Source organism: Poecilia latipinna, unplaced genomic scaffold (genome assembly GCF_001443285.1).
Source record: "Poecilia latipinna isolate Pla-1442-1.1 unplaced genomic scaffold, P_latipinna-1.0 Scaffold777, whole genome shotgun sequence".
Classification (NCBI taxonomy): Eukaryota; Metazoa; Chordata; class Actinopteri; order Cyprinodontiformes; family Poeciliidae; genus Poecilia; species Poecilia latipinna.
Genome location: NW_015113393.1, coordinates 225501 through 249845, shown reverse-complemented (window position 1 = coordinate 249845; position 24345 = coordinate 225501). Strand labels below are relative to the sequence as shown.

The window sequence follows — 24345 nt, the reverse complement described above, 5'->3', positions numbered from 1 at the left end:
ATACTGTATATGTCTCTCTTTGCACATAATGTTCCTTACATTGTATGGTTGGCAACAGAAGTGAAGCCAACTGGCGATAAATTTCTACTTATGATCGAAGTAAAAAAGTTAACTAGCTTAGCAGCTAGCTAGCGGCATATTCAACCGCCGCAATCAAGATGTCTGCGCGTCCCCGCCAGAAAAAAATAGATGAAATAGTCCCGCTACAACAAAATTTAAGTTTTGTGATCAACATGTTAGGAAGCCCCTTGCAAAGAGGTAAAAACTGTGGCCGACTTTTTTACGTTTTTAACTTATTCTAAACTTACAAATTTTTCAATACTAAATGAGATCCATTTGTATGTTTTATTCTAATTGAACAAAATGACAAAAATATAAGGCTGACATGATTTATCAGATTCATCGGTCATTGAAATAATCGTCAACTAATTTAGTAATCAATTAATCGTTAACTGGAGTTTACACTCAGAAAGCCAACTTGAACATACTCAGAGCAGTAACTAATTCAAAACTTTCAAAATATGTATGTAGATTCTGAGTTTAAGATAAAAATTAAAAAAAAACTTTGTATGTAAATGTTTCACCTAGAAATGTGACGGTTTTAGCTACACCTGGGTCAAATTTGGTAATAAAAAAAAAAAAAAAAGAAAACAGAAAAACTATTAACCTGCTTTTGCTATGCAATTATTAACCGGTTAACCATATGTTGATGCTAGCAGTATTTTTTACCTGCAGATGCATCCTTTGCTACAAATTAAGTGTTCAGTAGTCAGAATAAGCCTAAATATTAAAAAATTTGAAGAATTTGTCAAATATCTTTTTTATATATAAACATTAAAGACAACAAGCAATGAGCAAAAATTATTTTAATCAATCTTTTTTTTTTTCTTACAAAAACATTTCCAAGGAGAGTTCCAAATGAAGCATCTTATCTGGGAGCATACAGTCTCTGCGGCCGCTTTTCTACGATATTTTACAGAGACTGGAGGGTTAGAGTGCAGGTTTCCCTCCAGGAGCGACAGAAGCTGCAGGGATGTGGCGTCTGAATAAAGATGGCGTCTATTACTACGGCAACCTGCGCTTAAATGTGCAGTAAAGTCTGTATTTCCCATCATGCATTGAGCTGAATACGTCCTAAAACCATCCGTATCTTCGTTGATTATAGAATTAAAGTCTCAGAGTGGAGTCGCTAAACCTGACAGGGAGGTTCTGGGTTTGCGTTTCTCTGAATACTGGGGGTTGCACCGAGTTCGCTTGGCAGCTGTAACACGTTTCTAAACGAGGTCCAAAGTTTGCTGTTGGGTTTTATCTCTCCCTGGAAGCTGTGAGGAGTGCACTGTAGGCAGCCTACAACAACATTTCTCATAGTTTTAATGACTCTTCTGAATAAAACGGCTCTGTTCTGCTGTTTCTCAATCAGTGTCTGGAGGAGCGGTGAGGGGGCGACAGGTGGAACGGTCGGGTCGGGGGTCAGTAGTCGTCTCCTCGGCTCACCACCTCCTTGCAGGTGGGCCGGAGCAGGATGGTGTGCTCAAACTGAGCCGTGTAGCAGCCCTTGGTGTCGCAGAGCGGCGGGTAGGGGTCCACGATGCCCAGGTCGCACAGGTTCTTCAGCGCCATCAGGTACTTGCTCTCGCCCAGGCGGTCCAGCCAGCGGCGGCAGAACGCCAGCGTGCCGAAGTTCTCGTTGATCACGTTCAGCAGGTGCTTCGCTCGCGGCAGCCTGGAGGGAAAAGAAGAGCGACAGGATTTAACTCAAACTTTCACACAATGCGCATGTTGTGTTCACGCACAAATTTTAACGTGTTGATGTGAGTAGCTCAGCTCTTTGACTTAATACATTATAGGGATAATCTGATTATTAATTAGAAAATAGAGTTTAAAAAGAGTTTTTTTCAATTTTTTTTTACAGAGTTTGAAGTGGGTGAAGTTAAAACTGCCACTTGAGGACATATTTACAAAGTTTTTTATTAAGTTTTAAATGGAAACTTGTATTTTTTATACAGTTTTGGATGAATTACTGCTGTTCTTTCAGCAGATTTTCTTTTTTTAGTTTGTCCAATTACTAAATTAGTTGATTATTTCAATAATTATGATCACGATTCACATAAAACGTCGACAAAACGCGGCGAACGCAGCCTCACCTGATGGGAACATGGCCGACGTCAAAGTTCTTCATGTAGTGGGAGCACTCCATGTCGTCGTGGACGACGCCTTTCCCCGTGCTGCCGAACGTCTCGATGGCGTAAACCTCTCCCTCCTAAACACAGAAAACACACTCAGCACAGACCGACGTCCCAGTTCAACCATTAAAAGCAGTAAACACCACCCACCTCCATCCTGGTGGCTTCGCCTCCCTTAACGATGGGAACCGTCTTCCCAGCATGTATCCTGTACTGGCCGATGGAGTGACCGTTCAGGTTTCTGATTGGTTTCACTGAAAAAATAAATAAAATCAATAAGAACATAAAAACTTTTCACTTTTTTATGTCAGATAAAACAAATGATTTTCTACAACTTTAAGTCTCTTATATTCCTTTGTTGCTGCTGTTGTTGCTGCTGTGCAGCCTGTTTGTTACATTTAATAAACATTTATTAGCTTTAAGGAAGCATATCTTGGACCTCGAGCGGGGTGACAAATCAGTTTTATTCTGATAATATTATGACTAATAAAGTTTTTGAAGATTTACATTTTTGGAAAATCTGGATTTTTTTCCCACCAATTAACTCCTTGTCCATCAGTGATGGCCGCCATCTTGCTTGACAAGCGTTTTATTTATTTGGACTTTGATTTTAGGACACATTAAGGTCAAACTAAAACTTTTCTTACAAGAATAAAGTCATAATATTTCAATAACACAATAACACTGCTAGCTTTATTCACTGGTAGCAAGTTTAGCAACCTTAGCAACCTTGCTAATCTAAAACCGGGTCAAATACACACCTTGGTATGTTTTCCCGTCGAGCTCCACCTCGTAGGACTCCATCACCTCCTGAATCGCCTCGCCGACGTCACACAGACGCACATCGATGCCGGCGTTCTGCAACAGACCGACAGCAGCGCGTCAGCTGCAGGTTCCAAACAGATCAAACATGGCCGACGTGTTTGAGTCCTACTTTGATTCCAGTGTTGGTGGCGTCCTGCACGGCCTCCAGCAGCTTGTCGTACTTTGGGTTAAACGTGACGGTGAAGGCACAGTCAATGATTCTCCCTGAAACACAGGAATTGGGGGGGAGCGGCGTTAAATTTACAGATCTGATGTTTGATCTGTTGTCGCTGAGCGAAGCTGAAGCTGCGTTTTACCGTTGATGTGCGTCCCGAAGTCGATCTTGCAGACGTCGTCGTACTGCAGGACGGTGGGGTCTCCCGCATTGGGGGTGTAGTGGGCAGCACAGTGATTGAGGGAGCAGCCGGTGGGGAAGGCCAGCCCGGCGTTCAGCCCGTTCTCCTTTATCAGCTTACGGGAGCAATCCTCCAGACGCTCGCTGGGCAGAGGAGCAAAACATTAAAACCAGGAAGGAAAACGTCCAAACCAAAGAGGCTAAACACTACAAAAAGAGCTGAGTGATGACTCAATTTTATTTTTTGATTAACTTTTGAAGACTTAGTTTCTGGAAAATCTGGATTTTTTTCACACCAATACACTTCTTAGGTCATAGTTCAGACTTTTCAACTTTAATATAAAAATAATGTGTAGTGTGATGGCTGCAGTTACAGCCACACAAATGTGGTAACATTCACTCTCACCACACGCAATAGGTTCATCTCACTTATATTTGGATTTCTTTAAGTTTAGGATTTAATTTACAGAATAACTGGTTTTGTTTAGAAAGCAACACATCACATTGTATTCTAGAATAAGTGCGAACATTTTAGTTTATATTGTTGTGTTTTGCTTGATATAATCTTTGTTTTGTTTCTGAGTTTCTTAAGTGCTGGCTGGCCCAATCCTTAGGAGAGCAGAGAGGTGGAGAAGGGGTGGAGCAAGCCAGTTGAGACTGCAAATTGGTTCACACCACTACGCATCATCCAGAGGGGGGGAATGGGATTTTGTTATGTTAGTTTCAGTTAGGTTTCTGTGTATTTTCCCCTTTTGTGTTTTTTATGTGGCCTGATCAGCCAGTATTTAAGTCCCCTTTTGTCTCTGTTTGGGAGGTCTGTTTTTTTGAGTTAGTCTGAGTTGATGTCTGTTACTTTGACCTCTTTTATGGGCCCAAATTTTGTCATTTTTTCTATTATTTACCCAAGTTTTGTTTGGGTTAAATAATAAATAAAAAAAAACTATTTTGACTTTAAACCGGTGCCTGGCTGTTCCTTAACTGCTCGGTCCATCACATGTAGGAAGTCCATAATTGATTGGTTGTGATGATTCTTCAGTCCAGCTGTGGAAAAACTTCATTTCTGAAGTTATTGTATTGGAAAGACTGAGAAATTGTCTGAAAGGGAATCCCATGCTTTTAAAAAATGGGAATTAGTTCTGGATTGTCTCAAAATCAAAAGGCCAGCATCCAGCAGAGCCCACCGCACTGAAAACCTCCTGGATATTCCACCACATATTGATTCCTGAACTCTTCCTGAGTTAAAACATTTTTATTGTTGTTTCTAAACTAATATTAACTTGTTTTCTTTTTGTTATTTGAGATCTGAAAGCACTGCGTATTTTTTGTTATTTTGACCATTTATCATTTTCTGCTAATAAATACTAAATTATTGCTTGTAATGTCAGAGACATGTTGTCAGTAGTTCATAGAATAAAAGAAAAATGTTCATTTTACTCAAACATAAACCTATAAAAAGAAGCAAAATTAGAGAAACTGATCATTTTAAGTTGTCTATTAATTTTTTCTGGAGAATACATTACAATAATCATAAAATAAAGTAGGAATGTAGAAAATAAATGTTTTATTAAACAAGTGTGTGTCTGAGCCGCCTCACCAGATCTCTATCATGGTGAGTCCGGGTTTCAGGAAGCTGCGGACGTGTTTCCGGACTTGTCTGTGGGCCTCGGCTGCCTGCCGGAAGTCGTTCCACACTTCCTCGTTGGCTTTGTCCATCACCCGCCTCTCCTCCATGGTCATACGCCACGTCGCACTCCGACTGGGAAACCACAACACGGGTTAGCGCCGACAACCTCGGCGAACAAAGTGAAAATAAAGAGACGTCTAAAACACTCACCCGTCCTGACAGACGGGATATTCACACTCCTGTCCGATGGGAAACACGCCGTTTGGGTACAACTCACAGATGGGGACAGACGGAGGATCTGTTTGAGCTTTGGCTGAAAAAATAACCAAATAAATAAGAAATGCATTAGTTTGTCCAACAGAGTATGAATCTTCAAAAAAAAAAAAAACTCATCCTCTTACATCCTTTCTTCTTCTTTTTCTTCTTCTTCTTTTTCCCTGCTGCGTTTTCGCCATCGTCTCCATCTGAACAAACAAGCAGCCGTTAAACCGACATGTTGAGACGTTAAAGTAACCGAATAACAAACTGCTGATTTGCTGGCATATTTACCTTCCTCGCCTTCTTCGTCCTTCTCCTCAATCGCCTGCTTATCCAGCTGCTTTGTCACTTCCGCCACGCTGTCCGCCGCTACGCCGTCTGCCTCAGGTTCCACGGCTGCAGCAGGAAAACCGGTAGAGAGGATTTAGTTTATAATTGACATTTTTATCTGTTAAGGAAGGTATTAAATTCCATAATTTGCACACAGTTGAATAAAAAGACTTGTTTTGTTTTCTTTACGGCTAGAAAACATAAAATAATTATTTCTGTGTACCATTAAATTAAAATGTCAAACTATAAACTACATCACTGCATTTTTGTAAAATAAGCAACAAACAAAGTCCACATTTAGGTGATATGGACTACAACTTTTAAATAATTAAAATACAAAACAAGTTATTAAAGTTTATTTGAAGAGAGAAAATATGTACAATATTTTGCCCACACAAACACTTTATTCAACAATAATAATAATATTTATATGTGCAAAATTTAAGTTGTAATCATTAGAATTGGCTTTTAATTTTTTGTAACAAACAAAAGTGAAATATAACGCAAAGCTTGGTTTGAGAGCGGTTGAGACAATCTGAGTAATGTATTACTTAATTTGCTGATTACATATTCTCCTGTTTTCTTACGTAACAACTACATTAAAAAGAGAATTACGAAACAGGAAAACTTGGCAGAGTTTCAACGCCATCAGTAAGCAGCAGCCAAAAGGTGGGGTCAGATAACAGGGAGGAGTTTTACAAATATTCTGAAACATTAATTTTATGTAATTTATACGTTTCTTTCTTGTTCTGAAACGTTTTCTGAGGCCTGAAAAAGTCCAATATACTCTGCTGTAAAACCCGCATGGCTAAAAGACGGGAAACGTCAAGTTCCGCCTGCTAGCTGCGGTGTTTCCGGTTTCTCTTTCAAAATAAACGCCCGTAGACGTATAGGGTTTTTTTTTTAGACTATAAAAGTGAGTGTCTGAAAAGCTTACGCAAACTAAATTTAGTTTTACTTGTTTTTCTTGAAAAGCTGAAAGATTTTGTTGTCAAACACACAACCCTGACTTTAACTTACTGGAAGTAAAGAGATTCACTTATTTTTGAAGGAAAGTTTTAGGAACTAAAAACTGCCATATTAAACAACAATGGTAATCCATTAAAGGGCTAGTTCAACCTTCCAAAGTAAAACAAATAGTTCAAAAATGTAAATCACTCGATTAGTTAATCCTAAACTAAATTATTCTATGCGACACTGGATTAGCTAAAATTTCCGGTTTGGCTTTATTGAAGCCTTTTTTTTGTCAATAAAACCGAAGAACACGACAATCGGCTTTAAAAACAAGCCTATATAAAACAGAATTGTCGTACATTGAATACATTTCTTGAAAACATACCTGGGGAAACTGAAATGTTCTCATTTCGGTTTGTTACATTTAAAAACAATAACACTGAATTCATACAATTTGGAAGCGTTGCACCCTCTTCAGATATCATAACCAGTATTTTAAAGTGGGTAGAATAATGCAGCACAAATTTAATGGTTTTTACTAATCGAGATCTTTTAGTTGACCTGTTTTTAAAAGCAACACATAATCCATTTTCTCATAGCTTAACGACGAAAGAAACTGCAGATGGCTTAGCGTTTCACAGCTGTAATTAACGCAGAAAGTTTGCTATCTTTAACGATCCGAAATAACTCAAAACTTCATGGTAAATGTTTCAAAATCACTCCAAAACAAGTATGCAATGTTAGAGTAGGCAATATAAGTGTATGTGCATTTATGTCATGTACATTTTAGGGCTACATTTAAACATTTCCGACTCCAGTGCGGCTAACCCTGGCTAGTTTGGCGCAGCTTTAACTAAGCTAATGTTAGCTTCGTTAGCCTGTTAGCACAACAGCAGCCACAGAAAACCCTTACCTGTCGTTGCAGACTTGCTCTTTTTCTTCTTTTTCCTCTTCTTTTTTGCTGCCTCGTCCACTGGGTCGGCCTCTTCCCGGATCTCGGCCTCCCCGTTCAGCTCCCTTTCGTGAACAGGCTTCTGGATCACTATCTGCTCCGCCACAACGTCCGCCATGATCGCAGGCACTGCTGGAAAAGGAAGCAGGAGGGAACTATTGCTGCCTTCACGGACACTCGTTACTTTAAAAACCGCAGTCGTCGCTGCATTACAGTTTTAACCTTTGCTTATAAATTGATTTATATTATTTCCTGCAATGTATGTTTATGTCTCATCGACTTAAACATCGTCTTCAAAAGGTTAATATGTCAATCAACTGAATATTTATTAACTGAAATCTATTTACAGCCATGAGCGTAGTGGGAATATATCCGAGCCAGATTTAAGCAATAAAACGCCTCACAAGGTAAAAACTTGCCGATTCAGCGAAGGCCAAAGATGGAATACCTTTAGATAACGCATGCATTAAACATGTTTATTAATAATAATAATAATAATAATAATAATAATAATAATAATAATAATAATAATAATAATAAATAACCAATTTGTGCTATGCAAGAAAAAAGACGACAGTAGAGTATACAATATATCTAAAATATTTTCACCAAATTAAACAAATATGGGATAAAATGTATTAACTGCAAATGATGCTATAAAAAATTAATATAATAAAACTAAACAGTATTAGGTAGCATAGCTTACATTATAAAATAATATATAAAAAGTTTTTCATAAATTAACTGAAGATATTACAATTCTCATTGCATGTTTGTACATTTTTTATTACATATATATATTTTAGTACCTGTCTACTGTAATATATGCATGTATGAAATATTTCTATTACTGCTAAAAGTTGTTTTTACCACTGAGACCAGCAGGTATAGAAAACCCCACTAGATGGCAAAGCTGTTCCAGTGACCAAAATTATAAAACATTAAAATCAATTAAGACTCAACGGATTGTAATTTTCAACATTTTATAAATAATGTAAATATTAAATAGATAGCTAATGCTTCTAGAAGTGTTTATGGATACTGGTTAGTCAGATATTTATTTACTGTAAGCTGATAAAAAGATGGATCTTTCTTTTCTCAAATATCTTGTTAAACTGAATGTTTCACTTACAAGATAAATATAACTATAAAAATTATTTTACTTAAGAAATAAGCTAAATATAATAAACTAGTAATGTTTATATGTCAAAAAGGTAAATAACTATGTAAATGAAGATGTGAAATATAGTTTTCTCTCCTGTTAATCTGAGAAATGACTTCTAAAAACCCTGAAATGTAACAAATAAGTGAAGCTCATTAAAAAACTAATTCAGTTTTGGTGTGAACTAGTCGGGGTGCAAAATCCAGAAAGCCAGATCAAATAACCCACAGAACCAGTTTGTAAAGCCCCACAGTGACAGACGACGACACGTTTCATTCAACACTTCCAGAGTGGCGTTTTATTTCAGAGTGAAAAAATGCAGGAAGGGTCGGGAAAAGGCAAACATGGTGACAAGGTGGAGACGAGGACTGACGCCTACACCTTTTGGGTTTTTTTTTTAAAGGGACACCCCGGCCTCAGAAAAAAAAAAAAAAAAAGAAGTTTTTAACTTCAAATCTGCATCGCGGTAAATTACATTCACGTCAACCACTTCAAACCCAAACGTTTCCCCCTGTAAACACACACACTGATGAAATGGGAGTTTCTCTTTACGTCACTGTGACTGTACATTCTGCTTTGACCCCACCAGAGCAAATGGCATGTAGGAAACAGGGAGGGTGGGGGGGGGGCAGGACCAAAATAGAGCGCTGATTGTAAAAAAAAAATAGCACAAGACTTCTTCTTCTTCTTCTTCTTCCCTCGTGTCTTTAGGAGAAGAAGTCAGCTGAGTTCATGATTGTTTCTGGATTTCACTGCAGAACGGTTTGTGTTTACACACCAACAAATTGGACCAGTTTTACTGAAAAGCTGCAGAGTCTCCAGTTCTTTTTCTCATGAGCTGCACATGTGTTAAAGGGAAATTAGCCTTTATTTTCCTAATCATTTGCTATGTTTTCCTTTAATATTTGCTCCTTGGAATCAACAATAACATTGATATCAGACGATATTGGTCATTTTTTAATGGACTGTATCAGTTTGATATGAAAAACAGATATTGCCATTTATCTGTGTTTCTGTTTTTTTTAAACATGTCAAAACAGTAGAGAAATAAATATATATATTTCATAAACATTAGGTGCTATACGCTCAACAAGTGGTCAAGTTTTTCCTAAATATAAGCAACTTTTATATGATATGAGGTCAGATTTAGTCTTATAAAAGCATAAAATTGGTCTTTAAGAATAGGAAGAGTTGCAATTATACATAATTTTGGCCAAATTCATCCAACAAACATTTGCTTAGTGAATAAACACAGAGTTCAGCAGTGAAGTAACAATCAGCTACATAAAAACTGACTGCAGATATGAAATGATGTGGTGGCAGCTGAGGATGTTTTGCTACTTGAGCCTCGCTGCGATGCGGGGAGGTTTTCTTGTTTTGTGTTTCTTGTTCCTGAGTTTCCACAGCTGTCAGAGTCGCAGGTGACAGAATGACGGACGGACGGGTGGAACATCAGGACGCAGCGAGACGAAGACCGCACTGAGACATAAATACAGCTTCTGCTTAATGTCTAATCCTTCTCTGAGGTTCTGAAGTTTTCTCCTCCTTCCTCCTCCTCCTCATCATCTCCAAACGTCTGCTCCTCCCTGTTGGCGAGCGACTGTGAGCGCGCCGCCACCTGAGCGGCGAGGGCGGAGCTGAAGCTGAGCGTCTCCGAGCCGTGGATCTCCGTCAGTCTGTCCAGCACCGACACGGCGGGGATTTTCGGCTTCAGGAAGCAGTCCAGACCGTTCTGACGCTCCTCTTCCTCCTCCGTGACGCCGTCGTACTGGTGCAGCTCTGAAGCTCCGCCTCCACCAGAAGGTCCGCCCCGCTCGCTTTCCTCCGAGCCGCAGCTGAACTCTGTAACTGGGTCAGGCCTCACCCTGTCGTCCTTTCCTTCCCCTGGCTCCCCGTTGTTTCCTGCCGGCCGCTCTGATAGGTAGTTTCCTTCCTCAGAACCGATTCCTGCAGCGCCCACTGGACCCGGAGCATCAGGACTCTGGGTCAGAACCAAAGGCAATGCAGCAGCTGCAAGAGAGGCAGAAAGAAAACACTTAAGATTTTACTACAACTAGAGTTGTAAAGATTAATCAGATTAATTGTGATTAATTAATTATTGATCATTAATAGACTAAAAAAAAGGCCATTTGCTGGAAGAAAATAATATTCAGAGCTGCAATTTAGCAAAAACTGTACAAAAAAAACCCACATTTTACATTTAATTTAAAGAAAGCCTATGTAATTATGATGGAAAAGTTTCAGCTTCACCTGGTTCATATTCTGTAAAAAAAAAAAAAAAAAAAGAGATCCTATTGCAGCTTTTATTGTCCAATTATTAATTGCTTAATAAATAAATAATCAACCCAAAAACTACTTCAGTAAGAGCAGCACTACTTCAACATGTTTCTACTCCAGTAAATGTAAAAAGTTGTTTGGTAAAAAGGCGATTCGACTACTGAGCAACTAATCAAAACATAAATAATTTTAAAAATTATATCAGACAGACCAAAACATAAAGTTTATCTGGAAATTTTGGTAAAGATCAAAATTTTAATAATTTATATCAATAACATAATTACAAAATAAAATCAGGCAAAAGAAGCATATTTCCAAATCAATTTCTTTCAAAATAAAACTGGTAAAACTAACAAAAATGGTGAATTTCTGTTTCTGGGTAGAGAATCCAGAACTCGTAAAATTAAAAAGTACAGTGTAGCAAAAATACTCGTAAAAGTAAGTTTCCTCCCAGGTTACTCAAGTAAATGTAATTGAGTAAAAGTAATTAGTTACTAGCCAACTCTGACTAATGTGAAGGAGTTCTAAGACAGTAGTTGCAACTTTGCTTGTTTGGGCTGAGAACTGCAGCTTTTCTATTCTGTCATCCAGACTGGAAGCAGAAACTACAGCAGCTTCACTCCAGGAATAACTCCAGACCTTGGTCGCTGAACAGCATCTGCTTCCTCTTCATCCTCTCCCCCTCGGACGCTCGGAAACCCAGGACGGCTTTCAGCTCCGACAGGACGCGCCGCGACTCCTCCCTCTCCCTCCCCTGCCGCTCCCGCTCCTCTGGGGACAGAACGTCGGACCAGGAACCTCTCCCCTCCCCGTCCGAGTCCGAGTCGGAGACGTAGGCCTCCAGCTCCTGGCGGGACCAAACAGAGGGACGGGAATCTACGTTTGAGACAAACGGAGTGTGAGTTTTCAGCTGAAAAGTCGGGGATCTTATCTCACCATTTCCTCTGGCACCGGGTCTCTGTCCAGGATGAGCGGGTAGGATGGAGGAGCAGCAGGAAGTTGAGGAACAAGAGGAGCAAATTGCTCCGTGTCGTCAGGATTACCTGGACAGAGGGGGCGCTGTGAGCTCACTGGAGCTTTGAGTGGAGGAAAAACAGGCCCAGAGCACGACAGATCTTCCACTATGCTTTAATTGGGCATGCAGTGCTTCTTGGTTGTGGCCAGCAGCAGCTTATTGGGATGTAAAGTGACAAGACGTTTGTATAGTCCACAGGTGTCAAACTCAAGGCCTGGGGGCCAAATCTGGCCCGCTGTAACATTTTATGTGGCCCGTTAGACCCCAAACTACATCAATAAGTCCTTCCAGTTTTTCACAAATCTGTAAAATTCACACAAACTCAATGTATCTCCACATTTTTTCCTCAGCCTTAAAAACACTAAGAATCACAAAATCCTGGAGGAACAGCTATTTATTGATATTTTAACAGTTTAATTGGTTTTGTCGACATATTCTGGCACAATCGGTTCTTTAAGAACATTCAGATTTATGATATGGCCCAAAATGAGAGCCCTGGTATAGTCCTTAGATCTATCCTAACTGTTCAAGGAAGCATAAAAGGTCACATTTAAAAATTAGAAAATCTTAGAAGTTCTGATACTTTTATATGGTTTTCTTTTAGCTTTTTAGAATTGAATAAATGTACTGTGATTTAAGGTTGGTTTCTCAGACTATGCTGCAGCAATAAAAGACATTTATTCTCAGGACTTGAACAGTTCTGTACCAGGAGTGCCAGGGATTTAAGTGTTTTGTTATAAATAACTGATAAAGTGCTACGTGTGCCGTTTTTACTTTCCCTGCTTACCTGTACAGGCGTTGGCTCGTCTTAGCATGCGCTCCACCTGGCAGACCGTGTCCTCCCAGCAGCCGGCGCTGGCCTGCATGTGGGGTTGCAGCTGCTGCAGCCGCTCGCTCAGGTCACGGTAGCCTTCGAGCGTCAGCTCCGTCAGCTCCTTGGACACCATCAGCTTCTCCAGATCGTCCTCCAAGATGATCATCCTGTTGGTTCAAAAGGGTGATGGTCAATCTGGCCTTGATTTAATGCGGACAAAGTGAAACAAAGCGAGTTGTGCATGAGTCTCACTCGCTGAGCAGCGCCTTGAGGTGGAGCTGCAGGCTGCGGATGGATGTGTGCAAAGCGTTGAGTTCCCGGCATTTCTCCCTTGCTCGTCCGCTGCTGTCGGCGCTCGATGTCCTTGGCTGCATCTCGAAGTGCCGGTGGAAGTCGTAGCTGCGCTGCACATCGCCAAGACAGCTGGCCAGGGCGTGATGGAGGGGCTCTGTCACCGCGGCGACGGACCGGTGCAGCGGAGGTGGAGGAAGTGAGGGAGATGAAGGAAGAGGGATGTCTTCTTTGGTTCTGCCTTCCTCAGACTCCTTGGTTCGGTGCGGTGAAAGGAGGAGAGCGAGTCGACGGAAACATTCTGAGCTCTGACCCAACCACAGCTGGAACAACATCTGCAGAGGATACAATAATAATCAGTTAATCTAAAAGCTGATTAATCTTACTGATCTACTAATGATTAACTAAGTGGCTATTTTCTTAAAAACTTGACTGACCATCTTGCCATTATATAAATAACTATATTTTTCATAAACTAAATTTTAAAAAATCATTACATTTTAACGTATAACATATTTTGTATATACTCCCTGTTTATTCAGTGAATATAAGATACTCACTGAATAAACAGAGAATTGTGCTTTTCTTATATTAAACTTAAAAATATTTTTATAAATACAACAAAACAGGAACCTCTTAAGTTTCTGAATAGAAAATTAGAAGATGATTAAAGGAATAGAGTAAATTAATTACATTAACTCTAAACAGCCCACAAAATCAGCCTTGTTTAGTGACATCGTGTTTTTCCCCATCATACTACAATTTTTCACCACTATCCCCTCCACTTTAGTGACTTATTAGCCTCACTTCGTAGCACATCGGCTGTTTGAGGAGTTTCGTTGCTAACTGCTAACTGCTCCGTTATGTAGCTCAAATGAGCGCCATAAAGGTGATAACTTAAGGAGATTGTCGAGTATTTTTATTTCAAAACCACTTAAGGAGTTTGTCGAGTGTTTATTATTTCAAAACAGAACCGCATACAGTGCACTGCACACCCCAAACCGGATTCTGTTTGGGCCGTTTCTCTTTCCCGTTCTGATACGGCCGCCATCTTTGTTTCTACCTCAACGGCTCCGACCAGCGGCGCCCTCTGCTGGATGGCGACCAAACTACAACATTAAAAGAAGGTCTAATTTACGTTATTAGTTAATCGATTGGAACAAATTTTAATTTAATAAACCGCTAACCGACAAATAATTCTAAGTTGATAAATTGTTTGCGTTTCTATTTCAAAGTTTCTCCATCTTCTGATTCCTTTACTTAGGGAATACCAAACTTTAAGCGTGAAGAGGCCGAACCTTGAGGGCTGGAAGGCTGTAGTCGTCGGTCAGCTCCTGCGCCTGCTCGTCCCCCAGGTGTTCGATCCCCAGGCCGAGGCCCAGCTCCTTCAGAGGCACCGCGCACACGTAGTTGGTCACATTGTCGACCTCAGAGTTCAGCGGGAACGTTCAGGGGAGTTAAAGACACAAAACATATCTGGAAAAGCAATGTTCACATCTATAAACTTTAATTTGTTCCTGGTTTATGTCTCAGGCTTATTTCACCTAATGTGAAGGGATCTTTTTGGTGAAAATATGTCCTGATGCATCAAAAAATCTATTCTGAAAGTCATTAAAGGAAGGTTAGGGATCTGAGCTAATAAAAAAAAATAATATTTTGCTGCAGAAGGAAATAAACAGGGATGAAAAAGGATAAAAAGGAAGGTAAATAAAGAACAAAAAAACTGGAAAAAAAGAAAAATTACAGAAATAAAAAATTTGAAAAAGAAAAGACAAAAGGGAAAAATCAAATTAGGAAAATGTAAATAAAATTAGACAAAGAAACAAAGGAAAAAAATAGAAACAAGCATGGAACATGAAAGGAAAAAAACTGAAAAGGGAAAAAAACTAAAACAACAAATAATAGAACAGATGAAGGAAACAGAACAGAAATGAAAACAAAGAAAAAGCAGAAAAGGAAAAAGAAGAAATAAAAAACCAAAACGAGCATGAAAACAGAGAAATGAAAAGGGTGAAAAAGAGAAAAAAAGACAAATGAAAATAGATTAAAAAAAATGCAGAGAAAATGAAAATGCTGAAAAAGAAAAATCTCTTAGAACTATATTAAATTAATCAGAGTTGGGTAGTAAATAGTCACATTAATGTAAAGAAAATAAATAAATAAAAAAATCTGATAACTTCCGAGACGACACTGAAATCCTTCACAGCCTCTAATTTACGCTGTGTATGAAAACATTAATCAAATGAATCCAAATCAAACAGCAGCAGTGGCACAAAAGCAGCTGAAAGCATCAGGAAGTTTTACAGCAGCGCACATCACGGAGGTCCTGGTTTACTCAGGTGAAGGATATGCTTTGAGCATGTGGCAGGTGGCCCGGCGCGAGGCTCTGAAGGCCGAGCGGAGAGCCCGGTACAGCACCTTCCGGAGTCCCATCAGCTGCTGGCTGCGAGGCACCGCCCCGGGCCCCGCCCTGCTAAAGGAGCTGGCCGCACTCACCCTGTCGAGCAAACTTGACAAGTGAAATGTGATACAACTGTGGAGACGTCCCAAAGAGGCGTGGGGGCACACACAACACACAAGACAGACGACTGAGACATGAACGCTACTCGGCATCAATCAAATGCACCTTTCATGTAAAAAAAAAACCAAACTTTTAAGAGTTTTAGGTTCTTTTTTCTAGACATAAAACATTAAATTTCACTACAAATTTACAGCAGATATTTCTAGAGTGGCCAGGCTTTAACATGAAGCCTGCAAAAACCAGAAACTGTAGAGAAAGAACGATAAAACGAAGGAAAAAAGGTATGACACATGGAGAAAGGAGGAATAAATAGACGGATGAAGGTAGAGAAGCTAAGGAAATAAAGAGAAAAATGAGATAAAGAGGGACAAAACAAAGACAGACAGGATACAAGGAAGAAAGAAAAGAACAAAAAGGACTTAAAGATAATAAATAAGATAATGAAGAATCATTACAATGCAGCGTCACTTGCTGCATTTTCATTATAAATGTGTGCAAAACTTTGTCAATATTCTGTCAATATCACAAAATACAATTTTACAATTGTGACGTTTCCATTAAATAAGAAACAGAATTAAAACCACACGTTGCGTGATAAGTTATTAAAATCATGGATCCATTTATCTGAGCCTTAATTTGTTATTATCCTATCTACTGTCTTTTCTAAATAAAGCTCAACAATGTTATTCAAAGAAAGTCTTCCATTTAAATGTTCAAATTTTCCAAAATTCCTAATAAGCTTAAAACATGTTGCACTTTCAAAATAAAGCGCATCCTTACCCTTTAATGTCAGTCTTGATTATTTGTAGTTTAAATTAGGGGTGGGCATTTATCGTATCATATCATATCGTATCGTTTATCATTTATCATTTAGCGTGAAAAATTTTCTTGTAAAAATTTTGATTTACTTTTATGATAAACTCCAGATATTTATTGTAAACTAAAAAAAAAAAAAAAACAGTATGACTGGAAATGTTATTTTTGCCATTTTCTCCATTTATAGAGAATCAATAAATCTTAGTCAATTCAAAAATATGATTAACTGCAGTTACTGTGAGCAGTTTAGTGATATGAATCAATCTTTATTTTAAAGTCAGTAGAGTCCCGAAGACGCCTAATTCAAATGGAAATGTTTTTCAGCAACAATATTTGTGTTTTTGGCGCCATGAATGCTGTGTCATGTATCACAGTAATACAGTTACCTGAAAGAAATAAGTATTTTATCAAACTCTTTATCATCGTCACAACAGTAACACAAAATATTGTGATAAAATTTTAAGTTCATATCGCCCAACTTGGTTTAAATTACTGCAAAAGATCCAGTTAAAAGCAGTACACTAAGTTATCCTAAAATTCCCCCTTTCATAATGAATCAATCTGGAATAAATCAATCTAGAAGAATTTCTGTGATTGGATGAGGAAGAGTGAAGCACTTACAGGGTGAACCCTCTGGAGATGACCTCCGTCTCCTGGACCAGCCGCAGGGCTTTTCGGGCCAGTCCCGTCAGAGTCTTGCTGTTATTGACCAGCGTCTGGAGCCGCATGGTTCTGGTCTGGACGTCCTTCTGCATTCGCCTCCGTCTCCACAGCGCCAGGCCCCTCAGTGCCACCCAGCCCAGCAGGGCCAGAGCCCAGGGGGCCGCAGCCAGGGACCACAGGCTGTCCGGAGAGCAGCAGATGCCCAGCAGCACGGCAGCCAGGCCCAGCAGCCCCGCCACATCCCTGACAAAATAAATCCATCGTTATTAACTGAGTAAAGTAGAAGAAGAGAAGGTTAAGCTTTTTACACCAGGGTTAGCATTAAAGCTGGACAATGAATCAATAAATATATGTATTATCATAGACTTGAAATCAAAATCAATACATAATACATGTGATAGAATATTCACTGAACTCTGATCCAGAACCGCACAGCATTCTGGGAAATGGGGGCAGAGGAAAACCTTTAGCTGCTCAACCTCTGTTGGTGGTTTCAACTCACTCACTCTCTCTTCGGTTACATAGCAACTCCCTCTGTCTGTCTTTGGTTACCTAGCAACAGCCTGTTGAGTAAGTTCCGCAGCAGTAGTTAAAATTTTTGTTACTGTGGTGCTTTTACTGTTTTTATATTTAAAATAAAAAAATAACAGCGTGAAGTAAAAACTGTGGACTAAACAAACACAAGGTCACGACTACAATTTGGTAATATTTCAGATATTCAAAACCGAAAACTAATCAATAATTATCAATATCGACTGACATGAAACAATTTTCAGCCATATTGTCTCCCAAAACCTTAATGATTGTGACTTACGGTATTTAGGCCTGAACATTTGCAGTCATGTAAGGATTGCACAAGCAGGGTGATGAACTGTGTCAGTAATTATTGTGATAAACAAAAACATTACTTATAATAAAACTGGAGAATATTATATAGTCAAGTTATTTGATGTTGAAGTAGCTTTAGCTGGTAAAATTGTCAACTACAAATCCAGGTTCCTATGTTTGTTAACTGGTGTCCCACAGGGCTGCATGCCAGGTACAATTATTTTTTGGGATGTATATTATTGTTTTACCTTCTCTTCTCAGTTGGAGACATTTCATAATGAATAGGATTGTTTACCAATGTACAGATATTTATTATATCTTCAAGCACAATGTAAACAAATGAGCTATTAAGAATGAGCAATGTCTAAACACTTGTTAGTTTTATTGATGTGGATCGTCTTTGCTGGAACAATCACATTTATTGCACAATGTTTTAGTTTTTTTTAACTAGAAAAATATAAAAAATAAATAAAATATTTTAATTATATGACATACTCATTCAAGCTAGCTTTCCAGCTAACCTGGACATATTTACCTTTAACTTGTTTAATTATTAATGAACAATGTCCATTTTAAATGAATTAATTATAAAGAGAGAAATACCATAGCGATGGAGTGGAGACGAAACTCTGCCTGGGAAGGGAGCCGACTCGGCTGGGGGAGCCGGAAGGCGACGAGCCAAGGGTTAGCAGGCTCGGGTCCAGCAGCTCGATGAGCTCCACGTCCTCCTGCAGCAGAACGTCCTGGTCCAGGATGCATCTGACCGAGTACTGGCCGAAGACGCCGTCCTGTGACGAGGCGGGAAAACCAGTAAAGCAAAACACAAACAATAAACATTTCGCAAATGATATAAAAAAATAAATGCATTTCTGGACGTACCAGCTGTTGCTCCAGCTTACGGGATTCAGCTGCCTGGTGAAGAGGACTCCATCTCCGCAAGGCCTCAACCAGCCTCCATAAACATCCTCCCTGCAAGAGACGCACAGCAAGGAAACATAACCAAACAATTCAGAGATAAACTCACAATAGGCTTATCTCTGTTTAGATTGCTAAATTATTTGCTCTGCAAGAACACAAAACCTTGCCAAATATCTTTGGTCTAGTTTATAGAACGCCTGAAATAAGACAAAACTAACTTACAAGTAACTTTTCAGTAAGACACAGGAGCTTGGTTGAAGTCAAAACTTATATTTCCACAGGCAGATTATTTCACTTATAACATGAAAAACATCTTGTTACAAGTAAAGTAATCGGTACTAATACATTTTCATCACATTAAGGAATTATTTACGCAATACAAGCTCCTTTAACTTCCTGCAAAGTTACTTGTAAGTTAGTTTTGCCTTATTTCAACATACTAAGATATTTGCACAGCAAACTAGACCAAAGATCCTTGGTAATACTTGTGTTTTTGCAGTATGACGTTTTTATGGACAAATTCTTAAGTCAACAAACACACCAAAGGAGTTTCCCAGTTCACAAAGTCTGTCATGCAATAATCTGTAAAGGAGTTCTGCTGCACAAACTATAAAACTTGTTTCAGTTTCTGTAAGGAGTTTGTCATGTTTGTGCACTTTAATAAAAAGCCAAGTCAATCATCAAACTGTATTTCTGTTACAGAAATACACAAAACGCACTTTAACCAGCATATTCGCCTGTCAACACCTTCACTGAGGGAAATCACCACAGACTTTTACAATGTTTCAGTGCAGCACCGTTTGGATGCATGACTAAGCTCAAGGGGTTTTTCAAAATCTTGCTCGGTTTTGTTGCCAGATCCTCCCAAAAATGCATAACACCTCAATGTGGACAGGATTTATTTGACTCTAATCTGCTTACCGTGTTTGAGTGAAAATGGGACTCATGTCGGCGCTCATGTTTGTTTAGTTTCAGAGGCGGTTAAGTGTGTTTACTCTACAACTGCAGCCGTATTGATTACCAACGGGACGGTCACACGCCACTGATCATCAGTTTTATCCGCAGCATTATCAAAGTAGGCCACAACTCTGCCCAGAGCCGTACCACAGACGATAATCAACACCAGAAATGATGCAAGGCCTGGATGGATCAAAGCCAGTTATTACTCTGGTGTGCTCATGTTGACGCTCATCTGAATTCTGCTGCTGCTTCTGGAAAAACTGCAGCTCTGATGAGTGTTAGTAATTCAAGGAGCTGGAGTAAAAGGTCCTTGTGCAGAAAAGTGTGGGACTGCATGCAAAGTCTCTCCAAAATAAAGCAGAAACAGAAACAATGATTTGGCTTTAACAGCAAATCATGTACATTTATTTTGCTATTTTCGTTAAACTGGTTCACAAACCAGTTGAAAGTGACACCACAGCTGAACCGTAATGTTATGTATAGTTTACTTTTTGTCTTGCTAAAAGAAATTATTCCATTTCCAGAGTATCTGCGTTTAAGTTTCTCTCTTTCCCGAATCATTGGTGAAGATATAGAAGAAGCCTTTAGGTGTTTTTTCGGTAACACTTTATTTGAAGGGGGGGTGAATAAGACTGTCAGGACACTGTCATAAACATGACATAACACCTGTCATGAACATGAATAAGCCTTCATGAATATTTATGACTGTTGTCATAAAGCGTCATTCGGTAAATTATGACACTTTTAATACAAAGTTGACATTATTCAAAATGTCTTTGTTATGACATCTTGACATTAACCAAGAAATCATTACAGATATAAATTTGTTATAAAAGTATTACTGATTGCACTTTAAAAATGAGGTAACTTTATGTTATTAAAGGTAAAGTTAAACAGTAATGATTTCTTAGTTAATGTCAAGTTGTCATAACAAAGACATTTTGAATAATGTCAACTTTGTGTTAAAAGTGTCATAATTTATCGAATGACGCTTTATGACAACAGTCATAAATATTCATGAAGGCTTATTCGTGTTTATGACAGGTGTTATGTCATATTTATGACAGTGTCATGACAGTCTTATTCACCCCCCTTCAAATAAAGTGTTACCGTTTTTTCGTTGTCGAGCTTTTCATTCGGGTTTTATTTGATAGATCAAAACAAAGTAGAACAAAACTATTAAGTGGAAGAAAAATAACAATATGTGAAGCTAGTAGACACATAAAACATGACAACTTAACCACAGAAAACGTATGCACTGTTCCATGTTCGTAATGGGAAAAGACGTTTCACATGAAAGGATACATTTATACCAGATAAATTATTTACTGGTAGACTGAACAATTCCCCAGGACTGTATTTGCACAAGCAGTTCAAGTACAATAAAAAGAAAGAGAACAGGTAAATGAGGCTATAAATTATGTAGCAGTCTGTGTAACAAGGTACTTCAGTACTATAAAACATAAACAGAGAGCTGCTTCATATGTTAATGTCATATATACTTATTATATTCCAGAGAAATTAATCCAGTTTTGCATGTTTTTGCATCTGGAACAAAGTTTACGTCGTCTACTGCCGCCTGCAATATATCACAACGCAATTTAAAGAATGCATCCTTTAAAATTGTGCAAACCTTCACAGCAGCAAATCAGGACTTTGACATTTATGAGTGTTTGAAGCAGCACCGACAGTTATCTATCCGAGTTTAACTTTTATCTGGGTTTCAGGAAATGGCTGGAAGAGGGAAGAGTCAGATCTGAGTCTCTCATCCTCCTCAACTCTGTAGAACAACACACCGCCGGGGAGGAAGCATGACACGCATGGAAAGTTCCCGAGCGAGGCGAGCGTAGCTCCGCTTCCCGTTTTCATGAGGAGAGCAAACAAGGAGAGGCTGAGTCATGTGATCCCCCCTCCCACCCACCTAAGCTTACCGGGACACGTCGCCTGCACAGCTGAATAAAACCTAAAACTAGAGTCATTAATGGTTGTTTTAATCCTCAGGTTGCGCTCAGTTCTACTAAAAACATCTGGAGAATGAACACACAGAAATTATACTACCATAAGTTGCTGTTGGAGTGAGGGGTTACATCGGAGAAAAAACAACCAGATGGCTGTAATCACATTACAGAAATCTCTTATAAAATCAGGGCCATCTTTTTTTTTTTTTTTTTTTTATATCTACCCGATGCAACAAGCAAAACAAAATGTAAAAACATGATACCTGAATCTGGATGTAAGAAGCTTCTGCTCCCATGTTTGTTGCCATGTTTGTTGCCTTGTTTGTCAGAAGCCAGCATGTGTCCTTTTTTGGGGTCAATAGTCTAATTAATTACTTTTATCTGACTGCACAAGTGATTAAAGGGGAATGACATGAAAAACACAGACGCTGCTTCAGGACGCAAGAGGAAGCCAGGATGGATGCAGAACAAGAGAATCACACTGCGACGCTGATATCTACTGCAAAAATTTCCTTTGATGCATCAAATTATTATCATCATTATTATCATTATACAGTTAAACCACAAAATGATACCAACAGCTGTCACCTTCTACAATAAAACCACCTTTATTCTTTTGCAATAAAGCAACAGAAATAAAGATTCAGACAAAAAGTTCTTAGTGTTAAAAACAATAAATGTAAAAAAAAGATTAACAATAGCAATGATAATAATAATACATACATACAGTACAAGGCTAACAAAAAACTGTAAAAATAAGAGAAATGAGGAAGAATGAATGGAAAAAGCATTAATTTTGATGGATATAGAATAAAAAAGGAAATAAATATAATACTCTATTGTCTTTTTATATTCTTATCCAAATCTAAAAAATGGTTTTACTAAATTCTAGACTCTCTCTTTAATGTTTTACCTGACATTATCAGATAGTAAACTGTTGCATAATTCACTATATTTCCTTAAATTATCATGTAAAATATCTTGAAAATTGACCAAATGAAGAGATTAAATGCGTTGTTCATTCTGGATTCCATCTGATAGTGGAATGAATAAAACTTGTGATATTCAGCGGGACAAATCTTCAGTAATCTCTCATGAATACCAAGAAAAGCTTGTTTCGTATCAGTAAGCAGGATGGAGGAGAACTCACTGAGGTTTTCTGCTGCTCTTGGCCACGAGAGCCCAGGTCTCCCTCTGCACCGCCGTACTCCTCCTCCTCCTGCGACGCCGTCGGACATGACTCGAAGTCTGTGTGCCCTAGATCCTGAAGGTACTGGAACAGCGGGGAGTTCTGCAGAGATGGAGAGAAAGAGAAACTTACTGATCTGAATGAGGAAGAGGAGGAAAATGTCATGTCAGCTGAATCAAGATGAAAGGATGTGAGATGAAACTGGTCTCATGTTTACATGGTGTGAATAAAAATCCAGGCATGTTAATTTTGTTTTTAGAAAAAAAAGCATAAGCTTGTTTAATCCCAGATAGAAAAGTGCAGTCTGTTATGCAATTATGATTTTATCCAAATGATGTCTGACCCATTTATTCCCAGCTGCTGAGCCCATATTTCTGGGTGATATCCATCTGAGCAGCTCCTTTGTGTTTAATTCCTGCAGGAAAGCATTTCAAGACATCTACAATCGTTGCCAACTGCCTGCACTGCAGCTATAGCAAACAATAGCTACTCACATGCATTGTCACACGAAGTCGCAGCTCATGTCACCAAGGAAACACTCAGATGTAGAGCTACGCTGGAGTCATTTTTCAGAACCGACGCAGCAGCACTAGATGTGATCATCCCCACCCCACTTCGTTATAAATGCGGATGAAACAACGGCTCAGCCTCCCTCATGACCACCAAAGCTCCTTGGCTCGACAGGAACACGCTCAGAAACTCAGCCAAATATGTGGAGTTGCTTGGGATTACACTGCAACAGGCAGGAGGCTGCTAAAGCGACGCTAGCTTACCTGTTAGCCTGTTAATGAGCCCATATTTACCTCCAATGGTTATGACAAAGCATCAGTTCGTTTAGAAGAAGAGGCGAGTTTATACAAACCTCAAATACCACATCTTCGTCAAACTCCTCCGTCATTGCTCTCCGCCATCGATACCAAACCCATTCAGCATTCTCCAGTTGGAGGCGAGAGTTGTCACAAACAGCGGTTGGGAAGTTATGAGTTAGCCGGGTGCTAACGTTCGGCTAAAACTACAATTCCCAAACTGCAATTCGATTTGCCACTTCCTCGCGAGGAATGATAATATAATATAATATAATATAATATAATATAATATAATTAAAATAGTTACGTTTTGAGTAAAAAGTGTACATTTTAGTTTTGCAATCTTAAATGTACACTTAAGTAATTTAAGTAAAAGTGTCCTTTTACTTAAGCAATATTATTATGAAGCATCGCTACTATTCTTGAGTAAAATTTCTGGATACTCAGTGAATGAATGACAAGAATACTTTAACCAGAATGCATTAGTCATAAACCGAGTTTATGTTAACGAGGGTAAGCTTTTCTGTGTTAATGTTGTTTTCTTACTTTTTCTTGTAAACAGAGGATTTATTATCTAATCTGTTACAGAACAGTGTAACAAGCTAGTCAAAATTGCTGTAACTGTTGGAACAGTTTCAGTTTTTCTTAGTCACATTGTTATTTGCCC

The 24345-nt window shown here is 38.9% G+C and overlaps 2 protein-coding genes across 3 annotated transcripts; both read right to left on the bottom strand.

The window, feature by feature from the left end:
- Window positions 1-850: 850 nt before the first annotated feature.
- metap2a (methionyl aminopeptidase 2a) lies at window positions 851-7631 on the bottom strand. Its single transcript, XM_015046389.1, has 11 exons — window positions 7422-7631; window positions 5516-5620; window positions 5368-5430; window positions 5177-5279; window positions 4937-5098; window positions 3305-3486; window positions 3118-3212; window positions 2945-3041; window positions 2334-2437; window positions 2145-2260; window positions 851-1723 (listed from the first exon to the last, which is right to left on the bottom strand). The coding sequence occupies exons 1-11, from the start codon at window positions 7576-7578 to the stop codon at window positions 1471-1473; spliced, it is 1437 nt and encodes a 478-aa protein (XP_014901875.1). The 5' UTR covers window positions 7579-7631; the 3' UTR covers window positions 851-1470.
- Window positions 7632-8892: 1261 nt separating this feature from the next.
- On the bottom strand, window positions 8893-23888 carry vezt (vezatin, adherens junctions transmembrane protein). Of its 2 annotated transcripts, none has more exons than XM_015046385.1 (12): window positions 23735-23888; window positions 22834-22974; window positions 18727-18816; window positions 18451-18635; window positions 16978-17262; window positions 15370-15528; window positions 14318-14465; window positions 12981-13354; window positions 12702-12895; window positions 11836-11942; window positions 11539-11746; window positions 8893-10632 (listed from the first exon to the last, which is right to left on the bottom strand). In XM_015046385.1, exons 1-12 carry the CDS (start codon window positions 23768-23770, stop codon window positions 10133-10135), a joined length of 2427 nt encoding a protein of 808 aa, XP_014901871.1. In that variant the 5' UTR covers window positions 23771-23888; the 3' UTR covers window positions 8893-10132. The 2 variants fall into 2 exon arrangements, with proteins under 2 accessions (XP_014901871.1, XP_014901872.1); XM_015046386.1 differs by having other exon boundaries at window positions 15370-15516.
- Between the last annotated feature and the right edge of the window lie 457 nt (window positions 23889-24345).

Excerpts from the sequence above, each read along its gene's own strand:
- vezt (XM_015046385.1), bottom strand. The coding sequence starts at position 23,770 with ATGACGGAGGAGTTTGACGAAGATGTGGTATTTGAG. Across the intron at positions 18,817-22,833 it reads AAGAGCAGCAGAAAACCTCA|GGAGGATGTTTATGGAGGCT; the intron begins GTGAGTTCTCCT and ends CGTCTCTTGCAG. Across the intron at positions 18,636-18,726 it reads GTAAGCTGGAGCAACAGCTG|GACGGCGTCTTCGGCCAGTA; the intron begins GTACGTCCAGAA and ends GCCTCGTCACAG.
- metap2a (XM_015046389.1), bottom strand. The coding sequence starts at position 7,578 with ATGGCGGACGTTGTGGCGGAGCAGATAGTGATCCAGAAGCCTGTTCAC. Across the intron at positions 5,621-7,421 it reads GAGCAAGTCTGCAACGACAG|CCGTGGAACCTGAGGCAGAC; the intron begins GTAAGGGTTTTC and ends TTCCTGCTGCAG. Across the intron at positions 2,261-2,333 it reads GCGAAGCCACCAGGATGGAG|GAGGGAGAGGTTTACGCCAT; the intron begins GTGGGTGGTGTT and ends TTCTGTGTTTAG.